At 40.2% G+C, this 15,949-nt stretch overlaps 2 protein-coding genes across 17 annotated transcripts in view; one reads left to right on the top strand and one right to left on the bottom strand.

The window, feature by feature from the left end:
* Rab3 (RAS oncogene family member Rab3) overlaps nucleotides 1-7,140 on the bottom strand; it is a 26,357-nt gene extending 19,217 nt beyond the window's left edge. For 2 of the 4 annotated variants that reach the window (XM_087359481.1, XM_087359478.1), the window contains exon 1: nucleotides 1,036-1,282. Coding sequence is in view for 1 of the 4 variants with exons in the window: in XM_087359478.1 (XP_087215604.1) it covers nucleotides 1,036-1,051 (16 nt within the window). In the remaining 3 variants the exon portion in view is untranslated. Of the gene's footprint in view, nucleotides 1-1,035; nucleotides 1,283-6,831 lie in introns of those variants that run through there. The other 2 variants (XM_087359479.1, XM_087359480.1) reach the window with 2 other exon arrangements.
* The window catches only part of Stacl (SH3 and cysteine-rich domain-containing protein), a 146,720-nt gene that overhangs the window by 6,323 nt on the left and 124,448 nt on the right, over nucleotides 1-15,949 (top strand). For 9 of the 13 annotated variants that reach the window (XM_087359451.1, XM_087359457.1, XM_087359455.1 and 6 more), the window contains exons 1-3: nucleotides 10,577-10,769; nucleotides 11,443-12,369; nucleotides 14,993-15,181. In XM_087359451.1, the coding sequence (XP_087215577.1) occupies nucleotides 12,183-12,369; nucleotides 14,993-15,181 (376 nt within the window). In that variant the 5' untranslated portion in view covers nucleotides 10,577-10,769; nucleotides 11,443-12,182. Of the gene's footprint in view, nucleotides 1-10,576; nucleotides 10,770-10,797; nucleotides 11,306-11,442; nucleotides 12,370-14,780; nucleotides 14,883-14,992; nucleotides 15,182-15,949 lie in introns of those variants that run through there. The other 4 variants (XM_087359453.1, XM_087359452.1, XM_087359459.1 and 1 more) reach the window with 4 other exon arrangements.

Here is a 15,949-nt window from a genome sequence, read left to right on the forward strand (position 1 = left end):
TGCCGACTTAACAATGAGAGCGGAGAAACATTCGTGCGCGCGCATCTTTATTCATGCGTGAATAATTATCACGTGTGCGTTTTAATTCCGCTTGAGTCCATGAAGTGGCGAGCATTCGCGTTTCGAAGTCAAAACGATCATCCTCAGAGATTTCTGTCTTCTGGTTTGCACCGTCGTGCAATCTGGTGGAAGTCCACCGACGTTTCGGAGGTCCTTGCTGCCTCCATCATCAGGGCGAGGCAGCAAGGACCTCTGAAACGTCGGGGTGCAAACCAGAAGACCGCACTCACCGCCTTGAGAACCTCAAATCCTACCAAATTATCCTGGCGTCCACCTTTGTGACATGCAGTTACAAGTATTTAACTCTGTTTTACTCAGTCACCAAGTATCATTTGCCATTGCAAGACAAATCTCTAGTTGGTCCACATTGAGGTTCTGATGTTGTGGATATCATCAGAACCTCAATGTGGACCAACTAGAGTCCTGTCAGTTCACGGCTTACAGAAACAAAAATGTGTTTTTGTTCAGAAGGCCTTGAGACCTAGAATCAACTGACGGCGTGTTCCACTGTGTTCATTGTTGATTCAGATGTTTCGGCCTTTGTTTGCTCGATGCCTAGAGCACGTGCAGACCTTTTACGAAGTGTTGTAGCATTTAAATTTATTCCTACCGTCCCACACTTCCGGATGGAGCTCGTAAAAACCGACTTTCCTGGTCCCACACGTTATTGTAGGAAAAGTCGCGAAATGCAATTTCGGAGCCACTGGGTTCATTGTTGTTTGATCGCAACAATGAAACTTTATCAAATCAAAGACGTCTTACTGGTTGGAATTGTAAATAGGTTACTTTAAAATTATTTTATATTTTGAAGAAAAGAAACTCATTGTTGCTGTTCAGATAAATTCGTTTGATAAGATCTCGAAGCGTAGCAAAAATATCGCATTTTTCTTACTTTGCGAGTAAAAGACAATATTTCGTACACGGTTTGTAGATCGGTTAAAAGTACGTCGTGAACGTGACGAAACGAAGACTCACCGTAATTCTTCTGCATCGTGAGGAAGTCGATTGTGCAGGCGTCGCACTAAAGTTTCGTTTGCACTGCTTATCGAGATGTCGAGGTGTGAGAGACGGATTACTTAAACTTTCGGGCGAGTTTTCGACCCGCGCACTGCGCGAAGACGGGGCTGACTGCACGCGTTGTTGCCATGGTTTGGAATACAATCAGCTGTCGCACCCTTGACGACGTGCAGGCCTTCCGCTTCCTGAGTCACGATTGCTGATAGCGAGCGAAGCCTTGCCACGCCACATGTGCGTTCAGGCACTTTCTCCTCGCCCCGGCATCGCCTTCTTCAGATTCTTCCAAAAATCCACGGATCTGAGGCCTTTGTGGAAAGCTGACGGGCGAAAGACCTCCCAGAACAAGTGGACTTTTCCGAATTGTCGACTAAGAGATGTTTATTCCCCCAATGCGTGCAGTGTTACCACCTTTGTTGGCTGTGTACTTACGTGATGATTGTTCTGTTTGTTACAAATACAAATAAATATAAAGTTTGGCGATTATTAGGTTCTTATGTCAATGAGCAGACGGCTTCTCCTTGTGGAAGGTTAAGTATGTATTTTTCACTATTCTGCCAGTGTTTAACCTAACTTTGTGTAGCGAAATTGAAGTGCATAACTCGGTAGCTAGACTAGAGAAATGAACTTCAGAAATCGTCGAGTCAACGAGTTTCTGTGTCAAGTTTCTCTAAGGTAACAGCTGAATCAACATTGACAGGTGTCCTGAACTACATCGCATTTCCAAACGAAACTTTATATATACGAGGTGCGATCGGAAAGTTTCAAGACTGCGCCTATATAAAAAAAAAAACCCCGTACACTTATCTCAGGTATTAAATTCATCCATCACCCTCGAAGTAGTTCCCCTGGGAGTGAACACAACGATCCCAGCGCCGCTGCCAAGCCTGGAAGCATCCCTGGAAATCTTTCTTTGTCAGCCTGTCAAGCACCATCTGCGATTCTGCCTGAATCTCTTCTATCGTCTCAAATCTTCTTCCCTTTAGCTGAATTTTCATCTTTGGGAAGAGGAAGAAGTCACACGGAGCTTAGAAAGGAAGTTGGGGTCGGTTCTTGCAAGATCTTTGAGCTCCTGACAAACGAGAAGTCGATTCTGCTTCTGGTCCTCAGACAGGATGCGTCGCATGTGGAGTTCTTCCTTTAAAATCAGCTGACAGGTCCCATAGCCTATCCCAACAATGTCGCACAAGTCGTTGATGGTACGACGTCGATCTTCGTGAATGGCCTGCCGAATCTTCGTAACATTTTCGGGCGTTGTGCTCGAAGATGGTCGTCCAGAACGCTCGTCATCATCGACAGAGGTTCGGTCATTTTTAAAACGTGAATGCCACACAAAAGTTTGCGGACTCCCCAAATGCTTGCTTTAGCATTTCATAGGTTTCCGTAGCCGTTTTGGCGAGTCTTTGGCAAAATTTTATGCACACGCCATTCCGAAATCGCAGGAGGGTCGGTGTAATGCACTACCAAAACGCCCGTAACTAAGAAACAAATGCTAATTCGATGATGCCGGCTGGCACACTGATTCACTATGAATGTAGGCCGCACCCCCTAGCGGCAGAAGCTCGTACTACATCCGGTTCGCCCGCTATTGACACAGTCTTGAAACTTTCCGATCGCACCTCTTATATAAGTTGTTCTAAATAAATCGACAACGTGATCCCTTGAAGGTTGTTTTCCTGTGGGTTGTTACACCGTGTAGTGTGGTAGACGTTTACAGACGTTTCGGCGGTCGTGAAAGTTGACTTTCGTCCTGAAGAAGTAATCGGTTCCATCACAAGGTATTATAAAGCTACACAGTTGGGAGAATCGATATTATTCTCACCGTTTCTGTGCGTTCGCTCATTCGCAGAGTTCTATTTGTAACCTTCTTGGTACTTCCTGATTGCGCCGAACTTTTTCGCCTGAATGGTCGATACTACTTCAGTGTCACGTGATCGCCGCGGTGATAAATGCATCGCCAGTTCTGGAGGCGTCCTCATGTTACAATTTTTTTTTTTGACTCGGTAATGTCGTCTGTTCTGACTGCGATGTCGTAACGTGGAAGGTGTTTCAAAAGCACGTCATTAAATTTACGTGCCGCCATGAAACATGTGTTCGTGTGTACGGTGTACAATACACACGATTTTCAAGTTACGAAATAAAATGAAAGTGCTGATTTGTTACTCGTTGTGCATTTCTTCGTAAATGTCGTAAAATATCACCGCGATTAATGCCCTGAGACCATCAAGTACATGTTTCTGCAAAAACAGCACACGTCGATGTGTTTACATCTTTTTGGAACGTCCTGTATAAATGATTATGGCTGCTGTTTGAAACTGTCTTCTGTGATATTTGACGTTTCTAGGATGAAAACTTGGAACGCGGTCTTTTGTTGTAGTTTTGAAGGTGGTTATTAAACAATGCATGTAATATTAAGATTGCAAACTAATTGTTGATGAGTATAATTTAGCCCTGAATCTCAGTGAATACATAAAATATTCATTATAGCATGTTTAAGTAAGTAATGTCGACAAACACATAATCGATATCTCGATAATATCGTACAAACTAGAAGTTGTTACTTAAAGCCCGTCTGTTGTAAGTTGGTTTACTGTTCATTTGGCCATGAATTAGCCGACGGCGGGTCTCATTATTGTCAACAATGACTCGGTCAGGGTCTGAAAAACTCGTCACTACGTATTACCAGTTCTAGATCTGCTGTTTGCACAACAATGACTGCAATTTTATGTAAAGGCTATTTCTTCTTGTTATTATTATGACTCCGTTTTGCAGTTGGTCTATTATTGCGACTAGTTCGAAATTTTGCAGCTGATCTGGACGTCTGGTTGTCAGTAGGCTTACGCTAACGCTATGACAGGTCTCGTGTTCTATCGATTCGTCCGACTGTCGACCTGCATCAACAGACTTCCTGCTATAACACGTCGCTAAACCGAAGCCATCAGAACAGGTGTTCGGCTTGATACTGAGTTTATAAAGCACCAGCGTCGGAAATTTCCCAGTTTGAGAAGGAAAGTGCGAAGTAAACAACTTTGTCCTCCTGTGGTACTTGGTTTCTGAGCTACGGAAGTTGCCCTCGTGACACTTTTCCGGGTTTCCAACCTCATGTTTGCTGCAGATCGGTTTATCCCTTCTGGAGGTATCAGCGAACGTACACGCCGACAACTGCTTTCATCGCTTACAGGGAAACTGTGGTTTTGAGACTTCCGTTTCAGATTTAACATCGGTTTGAACTGCTTTAAACACATGCGACTGCAGGCAATACATTTGTCTAGGAAGAGGATGTTTTATCGCAGAAATAACATTCAGAGGGTCATATACTGTGCTAACCGAACAAATTACTCCTGAGTTACATTTTAATCTTATTCTCCCATCGAAGTCTTGGTCGGGCTGTGTGACACTTATGTCTGTATAAAATTTTCATACGAGAATGCACATCGTTTAAAACTCGCTGATGTCTGATCTCTGGACAGAAGTTGGGCGAATTGCGTACAAATCACAGACTTCCTTCAGCTGGAGTGTCGTCACTTATCTTAGAGATAATATTAGATGGGAAGTTTCTTTCACAAGTTCGTTATTCACAACAAATGGGCGTGGTTAGTTCCTGGAATGCGTTTCCAGCTTTGCGTTAAAATCTTCTAACACGATCGGCTTCGTGAATGCAGACGCTTCGAAAACCATTTGTGTTCCCATCATCGTGGTCACTCCCCACGTCGACCCTGATGGTGGAGACAACCAATTTCCGAATCTCTGATTTGCAACTCATCACTGGAGTGCGAGGTTGGGGAACGGAATTAAGCAGGGCTTCAGCTGCTGCTGAGGGCGGGTGTTGACGACGTGTGAGATGATCCGGAAAATAAGTTAAGAGGTTCCAACGAACGCGTGTTGCTTAAAACGAGATTTCAAATTTCATTTTCATATTTTAAGACGCAGTTTATAACAAAACATTGACCTCTCGCTTTTAAGGGATGGCCGTCTGGATTTCATAATGCAATGAAACGACTTTGAATACTAAAGTTACGAGTTAATTTGAGAATTTTAATTAATAGTTCGACAGATACAAAAATAGATCCACACTGAAATTATTTTTGGCAAATTTTTATTGGTTTATGTAAGACAAATTTAAATTAATTTTGGTGGCTTTAGCGCCGATGTCTTGCTTCTTTATAGCGTACATAATTATGAATTAATTATTGGATATTTAATCGAGTTCAAAAGTTTTAGGTCGTACACAACAACTGAACCACCATTTATAAATGATAATATAATAATATATTAGTAACGTTTCAGCCTTTAATTGGTTTAACAGAAGACACTGTTTTGTGGGTATAAAGTGATGGCAATTAGTTTAATGATATTGAAAGAACATTTAAAAATCCAAAACAAATCTTTTTATTTGGTGTAATTTCAAACACTGTTTTGGGATAATGAAGTAATTTTACTACTGTTATGAAACAAGAACTTTGAAGTACACAGGACAAGATGGAATACACCCATTTTGAGAACTTTTTAGATTTTAGTTTTGCATAAAGTGCGAAATTAATTATTTTAAACTGGTACAAGAATTCTCATAATTTTTAATATGAAATAATTTTTATATATGATCGTCCAAGTTGCTATAACCGTACATTTGACTTTTCCTAATTCGTATACATAAATATTCACTCTACTCTTTGTTGCAACGTCATCTGTCTTCAACGTAATTTCATGTATTTATTATAGATGAGCTACATAGAGTGACGATAATGTTAAATATTGTCATATTATATTACAACACATACACAATTCAGTTTACTCTTCAAGTAATTTGACATAATTAGTCTACACGAAGTAAGAGTCACATTTTCTAGTAAGCAATTCTTGTCGAATTATATGAACAAAAAATCCTAGTTAAATATAAACGAATTTTCATCATCGTTATATTTATTAATGTTATTATATCGTCATTATTTGGTTGTTTTGTCTGAAGTAGATTTCAGTTAAAGTAACTTAAAATACACCGCCAGAGCTGAGCTGTCTTTCAGTTCATGTGAACGGAATTAAAAGGACTGGAAAAATAAATAATATATTTGCCAGCTTATTTTCGATCCTAAAAATGTTTCACAAGCAATCTTCTGCATGTTCATATTAAAAATTATGCCACTACTGATAAGTAGTAATTATACCAGTTTCATTAATAAGTCGCTCGCTTTAAATAAAGTGATTGAAATATGTTCAATGGTGCGATTGTTTTCACTTTTCCGTCTTAATTTTGTTATGCTTAAGTAAATTTCGATAATTAAAGTGCTCGAATTTTTTTTACGAGATCATTGAAACATGTTTTCTGTAGTCGTATTTTCATCTATTTGATATACATGTGAAATAATATCTTCTGGAAAGAATCGCCTATATAAATGCAATTGATTTTGTAACCCGACACAATAAACCAATAAAATGATTACGGTACATCACGTACCAATTTTCTTAAAAAAAGATTAAATATTTCTGCTCTTCGATTTTCGTTAATGTTGAAACACTGACCAAAATTTTAACTGTTTTGAGATATTTTTAGGGCGCAGATTGTGGTCTGAAGTCATCGTGACGTCACCAATGTTCGAAGCGAGGAAAATTGATTTATCCGCATAAAATATCACGAGAATTTTAAACGACGAGGATGTGTCAGTGCCTCTCACATCAAAATATTGCACTTTTATGTCTTAGAGAGAGTTTTGAATTGCTACGTTGTTAAGAAAGAAGATGCGGTCGCTTCTGCGAACTTACCGTTTAGCTTCGGATGACTGCAACTTCAACCACCAAAGTATTAATTCACTGGGCACTGTTTGACACAAGAACTGACCGGATATTACAGGCTTTTAGAGTAACTTGACTGCGTTGTATCCTCAAAATCCCTTTTAATGTTGCAGAATTCACTGTTCGGTCCTTCAAAATTCACCCACCGCCAGCAACTTCAGGGGAATACGTAGTTTATCGGTCCTCCCCTCTAACAGTGCATCTACCCACATCTGTACTGGCAGAGAATCGATCAGCTGTTTGTACGCTCACCGCCATATTCGAACAAGAGCCTTGGCTCAACTGTAGTCGTCCAGAGATTGTGACGACGTAATCGAATGTGATATTCACTACCGCACGGGAAGGGGGGAGGAGTCACAAACTCTGATGCAGGAATAAATATAATTATGGACATCATTTACAAATAGGAGGTAGTCATAATAAAATGATTTCTAAAGTATCCTAAAATTCTCTTGGCCACCAAAAAGACATAATTAAGATTTTCACATCCGAATTGTAAGTCGGTTTTGTAAACTGATCGTGATTCAGGTTGAGCGGACGCTTATTTTGTGTTCATGGAACAGCTCACATTTATTAAAGTTTGTGGATTGTTTTTCTTAGCCGCTGAAGTTGATAATTTTGAAGGCTGAAGCTCTCATTTTCACTGGAGTTTTCTGCACTGAGGTTACATGAGTTTTTCACACTCTGAAAAACTTCGTATGTTTTTTTTAACAAATTTCGGGCATCATTAAATTGGAAAACAAAGTTAGGAAATTCACGCATACAGAAAAGTGACGCCTTCGCCAGGATTTGACCTTTGACAGCTGTGAAGGCCGGGCAACACTTGTTTTTTTTGTTCCAGACAGACGGACGGATATAAAATGCATTTATAATAGGCACTCGCAGTAAATGAACGAAGTCCATGGGTCAAATTGCTTCTTACGACGCTGAGCGTCGTTTAACTAGTATATACCATTCTCGTCTTCTATAAATCCAAGGTTTCATATCGTATTTACAAGAATCCGCCATTGCTTCCTATTCTGAGCCAGATTAATCCAGTCAACATCCTCCCACCTTGCTTTGCTAATTATAAGTCAGTTGACTGTTGGTATTTTGCCCTGCTGTAAAGAATGCCAAGAATTCATTACTCAGTCTGGTACAAATGTTTTTCGTGAAAAACGTTTTTAATGACTCGAAGTCTTTCAAGATGCCATCAACACCTGACCTCGTACATTACACGTGTTTATCGCGAACTGCACCATTAATTATGTGATAAAAATAATTTTTTAATTGTCTCAGGCTAATTTATTCCGTAACAGTTTTTTTAAATAGTCATCAAAATGGTTCATTTTTTGTTGGTATTTACACTAAAAAAATTGTGTCAATAGAATGATAAATCATTCAGAATGGCTTGTCCTTCTGGGATGCAACGCCGTTTAGACTTGAAGGAAGATACCAGCGTTTCGCAGAAACATATTGCCTCCATCTTCAGAGCTGATTTGGCGATGCTGAGAAGCGGTTACAAATATATGGGGTCAGAGTAGGATTTGGAGGGAGAATTATTTACGTTACACGTTATATTATTTTTTATTTAAAAATTACTTATTTCCGAAGGTCAAATATGTGTTTGGCTTTAAATGGACCACGCACACATAATTAACTATTGCGTGTTCGCTTTGTAAATGAGTCCTATTTCTCTGACTGCACTGGGGGAAAACTAGTCTCTGAAATAGTAACATTGGAATTGAATCAGTGTCATGTAATTGGTCCCATGGTCGTTCTCACAGAAGCATTTTGGTAAATTAGGTCCATTATAATGTATTCGGAAAGTACCAGCAACCTACGCGCAGAAAGTAGGAATCGTCTGCTCATGCGCACAGGAAATGTGTTAACGTCATTGTTACGTAGCCCAAGATCGACCTATATCGACCAACGCGGGACTGAAAACACTTGCACTGCCATCTATCCACAAGGAACGCATGCTAAAGCCTGTAACATGACATGTCTCGCGCTATCTGTTGGGAGCGGGTGTTCTCAGTGTTATCGATTTTTCTTACTCGTGCTCTGTCCTTGGTGCAATGGCACGAGGACATGTTTAAATCTCGTAGTTTGCTCGACATATTTTTGTTCCGTCTTCATAGGCACAAATTAAGTTTATTTTCGTACGACATAGACAGGTCTAAAACTCAGATGCTGGTATAATTTGTGTATATGAAACATACAGAATTTATATTTGATCGAAGGAGCTGTCGTGGTCGCAGACTGGTCCTGTATGTAGTTTCTGGTTCCCTGTATAGATGATGCACGTGCATTTTGTAAGACGTTCGTGCATTGTTGTAGATCTGCAAGGTTTATTTGGTCCTCGACAACAAAACGAATTAATTTTCGACTTAAGCCCTTCATGCCGAACATATTAATGTTTTACTTCATTTAAACATCAGACAAGAAGTACAATAATTTCAAATCTAACGAAAAAGTAATTCGTTCTTTCAATAAAAAAAGCGTCTGTGTTTAAAAGAGAGTTATTTTAAACAAGGGGGTCCTAGTGTGGTCTATACTTAACAGATGGCACAGCAGCAGCTTTTCTCATGATTCATATACGCAATAGCCAGGCTTTCATTTCGTCCTTGTTTGAGGAAGACGTCGGTGGTTTGTCTGTGATACGAGGCGCTATCAATGACCAGAAAGGAGATTGCAACGAAGCACAACCACTAGACAAGTTTCCACACTGACTGCACTGACCGACGGAAACTCCTTCCTTCCTTCCTTCATTAAATGGTCCGCAAACTGGACTCTCCCCACAAGGTCAGCGGCCATAATCGGTGGATCCAGTTCCAACTATAAGTAAGCGTGTCGAAACGTGACTTCGTGAACACGCGTGACTAAGCGTGACAAAGCGTGACGAGAAGTCACCATAAGTGTCAAATCATGACCAAGATTTTAAAAGCGTGACTAAGCATGACATACTGTAATGGCGTGACGAAGATTTTTAGAACCATACGTAATCTAACAAACTAACCTAACATAACCATTTCAGTATTGCGTATATTCGTAAGCAAATTTTCTCAAATAAATGTGGATAACTTGCAGTAATTTAAATTGTACCGAAACGTGTTAAGAACATTATTCCCGTTGAATTCATACCTAAAAGAATCTCCAATTGCGTTGAACCTTCTGTAAAATATTTGTCTCTACTCGACGTGTTTCGTCACAATTCTTTACCATCATCAGGGATTTCTTTCTTCGTGTTCTCCACTGCCTAAATATAAAACTGGTTACGGTCCTCTGATGATACCGACTGCCCTGAAGTTTCGTTGACGATATTGAATATCACCAGGGAGTTTCAGAATTGCAGTTTTTGAATAAACAATAATATTGATTCATTGCGATGGACAATCGTGAAGCAAAATGAGAACTCTCTTTCAAAAATCAGCAAATATTTAGTTTGTGTTTCATATAATTCTCACAGTAAACAGCGATTATTTCCTTAAACAGCGTTAACCAGTCGATCTTTGTAATGGTGAAGAGTTGTGTTTACTTCGCGGTACGGGCTGGATTCCTAAATATTATTTACGCGAGCTTCGTCTTCAAAGCGTTCAACTTCTGCAACTCTCAAGTGTTTAAAAACGTGGTTACGACTGTGTCGAAACGTTCTGAATACCCGGTGCCAACCCCATTCGACCTGAAGCAAACCGACGCCTCGTTCGGCTGACGTCGGCAGTGCACGCACCTCACCCCAGTTCATTCGGCTTACGTCCGTCGACTCGAGCGGAGGTGTCGGAGTCCGCGCTTTTGACAAGATCGTAAACATCGGAGCGGCCAACGAGAAGTGTTCGATTCGGTTTCGTAAATAAGAAACACAGGTTTTTCGGTGCAAGCTCTGCTTTCGTTTGTTTCGTTTTCTGAAACTTGTGCGCCGCGTGAAACCGGTATAAAGTCCACAGTCGTTTGTTATATTTGTGTCTAAGGAACTTTGTTTAATTTTTATTTTTACATTTCAGAATTAACGTCGCTCCACTTTCACGTTTATTAATTCCGTTGTGTTGACAAATGAATTCAAGTTAAAACGATTCAACGATTGTAGGCAAACAGCGTAGTGTTTTTGTTTCGGCTTTATTAACATTTTGTTTTTGTAGTGTGGGAATTTGAATTGTTCTATAAATTTGTATATTTTACTGCATATATAATAACATTCCCAGAAACATTTATTTATTTGTATATTCTCTCAAGAATTCTTTTTAATTAAAATGTACACGTCTTATTTTAGTATAATCGCATTAGTATGCTCAGGCTATTGAAAATTGGATTAGCGTCGTCTCTTGCACAGGATAAATCCTGAAAGGAATTTCAAAACCCCGCAACATCGGGGGGGGGGGGGGGGAGAGCAATTTCCTAACTTAATTTTCTTTATACGATAAAGACGTGAATGTTTTCCGTGTCATAAAACTGAAGAAAGTTTTTCTCGGTAACATTTTGTACCACACAGTCAGCTGAGAATTACATTTTTAAAATTGAAGTATTAATATTATAAACTTATCCAAAATTCCTGTGTGATTTTGTAAGGGCAATGAAGGCTGATACATTGTATTGTTTCACTTGAAGTTTGTGTATTGACGCTGAATGATCGCGTTGGACGTGCTCGACGTTGGTTGAGTTGGACTAAGCAGCGGGAGGCGGACATTCGAACTTCAATGCGTTCGCTTGTAGACCGAATTCAGGCGCTGATAGAGCACCTGTTTGTGATGAACTGTCATTTGGAGTGGACAAATTTAGGAATGCAAAGAGCAGAAGGTGAACTCTGAATGTATTTAACATTTAGCAGCAAGAATATTAAACGCGCGGCATAAGTTTCTCGGTTCGTCAACAACTTTATTACATGTAACAAAATCTGAAGAAATTATACAGGGTATTCGTGTGTAGTATGGAAGAAGAAATATTTTTATGAATTTACGATATTCGTGGTTATATTACATTCGTCGATACAAATTTTGTTTTTATCAGTTTTGGAAAAATGTGAAAAAATTTATGTAAGTGGCACAAACTTTGATATACACGTCGGAATAATTTTACCTTTACTCGCGAGACACCAGGAACTTGCAGACACAAAATATCTCTTCGGAACAAATCTGTGTGTTGCCACTTAAAGACAGGACAGGACCGGACCGGACCGGACCCTGGCTGGACAGCTGCTTAAAAAAAAGTCAAAATGAAGGTGTGAGAGACGAAGACGGTCTTTGGGCTCTTGGGAATTTGTGATCTCCGACCTGCCGCAAGAAACCCTCCCCAATTGAGAGAAAGCAATCCCCCCTTTTGGATGGGCACCATGAGGGGGTGTGAGGAGAATGTACGTCATCTTCCCTGCTGAAGAGGTCGTAGAATTAACGCTAGGAAGATCCATTTTCCACCAGCACCAGCTGTTGCACCAGCAGTACGAACAGCAATTGCAGGAAGGATTGCACACCATCAGCTTATCCCATCGAGAACTTGAAGAGCATCAGGATCTCGGGCACAGTTATCCTTCAAGACCAGGTGGGCATATATTGACCACTCCACTTCCTGTCTGGCACCACGACTAATAAATTAATTCATATTTGTTTCTATTTTCAGCAAATGCCTTTGCATTAGTAATGTGATAATGAATCCTAATAATCGATTACTTTACTAGATCCGGCGTGTAATTGTAGATTTCACATGAATACTGTATTCTCGTCAAATTATAGGTCATTAGGCCTCACCTTAACCTCTTGAAGTCGAATCTCGTCTAAATAATAGTTAAAAATCCAGTCCGTACCGCGAAGAAAACCCCACACTTCACCATTACAAAGATCAACTGGTTAACGCTGTTTAAGGAAATAATCGCTGTTTATAATGAGACACGCGCTGCGTACGTAATATTAAAACATTTAGTCCGTACCGCGAAGAAAACACAACACTTCACCATTACAAAGATCAACTGGTTAACGCTGTTTAAGGAAATAATCGCTGTTTATAATGAGACACGCGCTGCGTACGTAATATTAAAACATTTAGTCCGTACCGCGAAGAAAACACAACACTTCACCATTACAAAGATCAACTGGTTAACGCTGTTTAAGGAAATAATCGCTGTTTATAATGAGACACGCGCTGCGTACGTAATATTAAAACATTTAGTCCGTACCGCGAAGAAAACACAACACTTCACCATTACAAAGATCAATTGGTTAACGCTGTTTAAGGAAATAATCGCTGTTTATAATGAGACACGCAATGCGTAATATTAAAACCTTGATTGCCGTGTTGTGTATTGGAATATAAAATATGCATACAAACAAAAAGTGTTCCACTATGAAGGACACTAATGCCAAACGCGTTTCGACCTCAAGAGGTCATCATCAGTGGCAAAAAGACAAGTTAATTCATATAATATAAATTTAAAGACTGTGGCTCTTTTAACAGAGCAAAAAGGAAAGTTTATTACAAAATCATATTTAGTAACACCAGATTCAAAGAACATGACCACGACATGAGATTCAACCTAACAAAATCGAGATACGCCGAACACATCCTCGACCGCAGACATGAATACGGCCCCAATGGACGATATCGTGGACGTGTTAAGAATAGCCTCGAAAGGTTAAATGCTTGACATTTTAGAGGAATTTCATAATTGTAAAACTAGAAAGAAACCAAACATCATAAACGAACAGAACGCCCATGACCTCGCAATAAACACAAAGAAGTAAATTTCATATGCGATAGTTGGCCGGCTGTTTCAGGGTTTATATATACCCCACACATTTTAAAAACTGTCAGAGATGCCCACGCATCGTTGAAGTTCATAGGCACAGACGACGCAACCACGGCTCGCCGTAGACCAATAGACTGACAGCTGAGTGCCCAATTTAACTCCTGTGCAACCAAGTCCAGTGAAGTGTTACTAAATGTGATTTTATAAAGTCCGTGCCTTTTGTGCTCAGTTAAAAAGAGCCACAGTCTTTAAATTTATATTATATGAATTAACTTGTCTATTTGCCACTGATGATCACCTCTTGAGGTCGAAACGCGTTTGGCTTTAACATCCTTCATAGTGGAACACTTTTTGTTTGTATGCGTATTTTATATACGCTAAGGGTACGTAATATTTAAGAATCCAGGCCGTACCGCGAAGAAAACACCACACTTCACCATTACAGGGATCAACTGGTTAACGCTGGATTAAGGAAATAATCGCTGTTTACAGCGAGAATCATACGAGAGACACAAATACGAAATTGTTACTGATTTCTGAAGCAGGAGTTAAATTGGCCTTCCGAGGCCAATGCCAACAGAATGAATGAGTCTGAGACACGAAGAGTTCTGTGACACTGTGTGACCTTGTAGGTAGCTGATAGTGTTTCTGAGAAACAGTCTTTATCTTCGGACTGAAGCAACCTGAAGATGTAAACACTAATTCTCCCCAAAACGTAAGTGTAAGACTGTAATCGTAAGAATTGCGGGGCGAAGGAGGCTTTAACACCTCGGACTTAATGCGTTCCTTGCAAGTCTCAAGATTACAGTCGCGTACTGCACGTACCAGTCCACAAAGAATATCAGAATGACATCGACGAATCCAGCAGAACTCACTAGAATTTACTGATTCCAGCGTTTGTTCTGCGTCGCAGTTGCCAGCGAAACTTCGTTTTCGATAAAGATCAACAGGAATTTAGTATGGAAGCTCTGCGTAAACCAAACTTCGTAATTCTTACTAATTGAATTATTGAATTCTCTGTCTCACTTCTGCACATTTGTTTCGCGGGAAAGGTCGTCGTGTTATCGGAGCTAATTTGAAGCTGCGATAAACAACGCCAAGTGATGACTCGTTCGTCTGATCCCGTTACGCGCAAATGCGCTTTTCGACTGTCTTTTGTTTACCGGGCGAAAGTGCGCGTCTCTAGAATGCAATTGGCAGCTCCTTTAATTTTTTCTTTTATTGTCTGGGGGCAGCTCGAGGCCCTTCAAGCGGTGAAAAGCCAAAATTGTCCGTGGTACGAGTAAAGGGCGGCTGAAACTCTCTTTTGACCGTAAATATTCATAATTAATTTAATAACATAATTTTCAAGTGTCGCGGATAAATTCTGTGTAAATTTGTTGAAGTAACAAATTTCTTTCTTTCTTTCTTTCTTTCTGCCAGGAACTGTGTGGAGTCCAAAGAAAAGAGTACAACAGAAGAATCAGAAGCCGAAAGCGAATCAGAAGACGAGCAGAGGAGAAGACAAAATGGCTGCCGGAGGTGACATCACGCTACGAGACGTCAGCCATCCGTCGTTAAACGACGCTCTGAAGGCGCACAGCTCCGTGACCTTCAAGCTCGTACGGACCGGTGAGTACTCTAACCAAATATTGCGATGTTCTGCGGTAGGGACGAATCCGTGCGTTCACATGCCCCTTTAGCTTGCAGGCAGAAGGAAAACAGGAATGAGACAGTTAGTTACGAATAATGTTTTTAGAATGGATAGTAAATGCTTTATTCTGTTTTGCCCGCCACGACATCTCTGATTGTCCAGGTCAACTAACAGGGTCAGGGTTGGCGGAGTTAGGAAATACGTAAACAATTTTGGTGGGGAAATTGTTGCATACGTCAACTTGGAAGACCGTGAAGGAGATGGATGGATAACATTGAAATTGTATTAGGTGGACGCGATGTGATATGAGCTCAGTCTAATTGCGTCACAGGCCTTGACATTAGCTGGGTTCCTCTGTACGAGTATCAGCACTGGGTTCGAGTCCAGTCCTTTGAGTTTGTAATGTGTTCCCTCCAGTTATAATGGCGAGTGTCGTGCTCATGTGAACAATCACTCGGCTAATTGCCGTGTTAAACAAACAGCCCCCAGTCCCTTTATGCTCGGTTAAAATGCATATTTTTTATGATTTGAACATTGGAATTAAAACTATTCTTAAAATGAGACATGCTAATCGTGATGTTTGATTTTTTTTTTTAAATTCTAAAAATCCGTGCGATATTTCAGTTTTTCGTGGCGTTGAGTACGAACTCATCTGTGTTCTGGGTTGTAGCGCCACGCAGTCTGGCGGAATTTTACCGGCGTTTCGGAGGTCCTTGCTGCCTCCATCATCAGTACGATTTAGTATA

This window comes from Zootermopsis nevadensis, unplaced genomic scaffold, assembly GCF_977971745.1.
Source record: "Zootermopsis nevadensis isolate Lab colony 2312 unplaced genomic scaffold, Znev_1.0 Znev_ptg000031l, whole genome shotgun sequence".
NCBI lineage: Eukaryota > Metazoa > Arthropoda > Insecta > Blattodea > Termopsidae > Zootermopsis > Zootermopsis nevadensis.